Source organism: Octopus bimaculoides, chromosome 5, assembly GCF_001194135.2.
Source record: "Octopus bimaculoides isolate UCB-OBI-ISO-001 chromosome 5, ASM119413v2, whole genome shotgun sequence".
NCBI lineage: Eukaryota > Metazoa > Mollusca > Cephalopoda > Octopoda > Octopodidae > Octopus > Octopus bimaculoides.
This window is the reverse complement of record NC_068985.1, coordinates 35,103,218-35,104,209: the sequence shown is the minus strand read 5'-3', so window position 1 is coordinate 35,104,209 and position 992 is coordinate 35,103,218. Positions and strand designations below refer to the sequence as shown.

The 992-nt window shown below is 27.0% G+C and overlaps 1 protein-coding gene across 1 annotated transcript in view; it reads right to left on the bottom strand.

Moving 5' to 3' along the window:
• LOC106874055 (uncharacterized) overlaps positions 1 to 992 on the bottom strand; it is a 97,676-nt gene that overhangs the window by 23,369 nt on the left and 73,315 nt on the right. Inside the window, exon 19 of the mRNA XM_052968304.1 lies at positions 208 to 267. Within this exon, the coding sequence (XP_052824264.1) occupies positions 208 to 267 (60 nt within the window). The remainder of the gene's footprint in view (positions 1 to 207; positions 268 to 992) is intronic.

The window sequence follows — 992 nt, the reverse complement described above, 5'->3', positions numbered from 1 at the left end:
GTACATATATGTATGTATATATGCATATATTTATATATTATTTATATTATATATATATATATATATATATATATATATATATATATAGACACATACACATAACAGGTAAATTTAGAGGATAGTATATTTCATAATAGTTAGCTTTATATTTCATTGAAGATAATTTCTAAGATCATGCTGTGTGCTAACAATATCATTTGTACTTACCTCGTTGTTTTATTTCCAAATATATGTGCTCACTTACTTCAGCATATTGTACTTCCACAGCTTCAAGAAAATACATTTAAAAAATTGGCATAATTATTGTTTTACTAAAATGTATTGCCTAATAAATTTATTATGTATTGCCTAATAAATCTATTTGGAATAAACAAGAGGAAACAGAGTAATCTGGGTTAATACGCTATTTCAATATGAATGTTTGGAAAGAGGGTTCCTCAGTAAATAGCACTCAAAATTCTATTCTATGAGCAAAATGCTAATAATTATGTAAAAGTAGTACTTATTGAGAAGCTGATTGGACAATATTTACTTCATTGTGATATAATCTCAGAATATACTGACACTAAATTTCATTCTGTCAGCATTTAGTACAGTATTGTACTATTTCTGCCACTTATTTGTTTATCTGTATAAATAAAACGTACAGCATATACACTTATAAATTACAGTATTAAGTGTAAGAATCAAAAAAGGTATAATATCAAAGTTAAAAAGGGATGTCTGCAAGAGGTCTCTTGTACATGTTACGAAATTTCAACATTTTCAAAGGTTTTCTGGTGCAGTAAGAAGTTCATTTTCCGAACACATGGTTCTGAGTTCAGTCCTACTGTGAGCAACAATAAGACATCCAGAGAGTTAGATGATACAAAAAGGGACGAGAAAAAACAAGGGCAAATCATTCAAAGTTTTCTTTCATCATATATGTATATATATATACATATATATATATATATATAAATAAGAATGTGTGTGTCTTTGTGTTCATATCC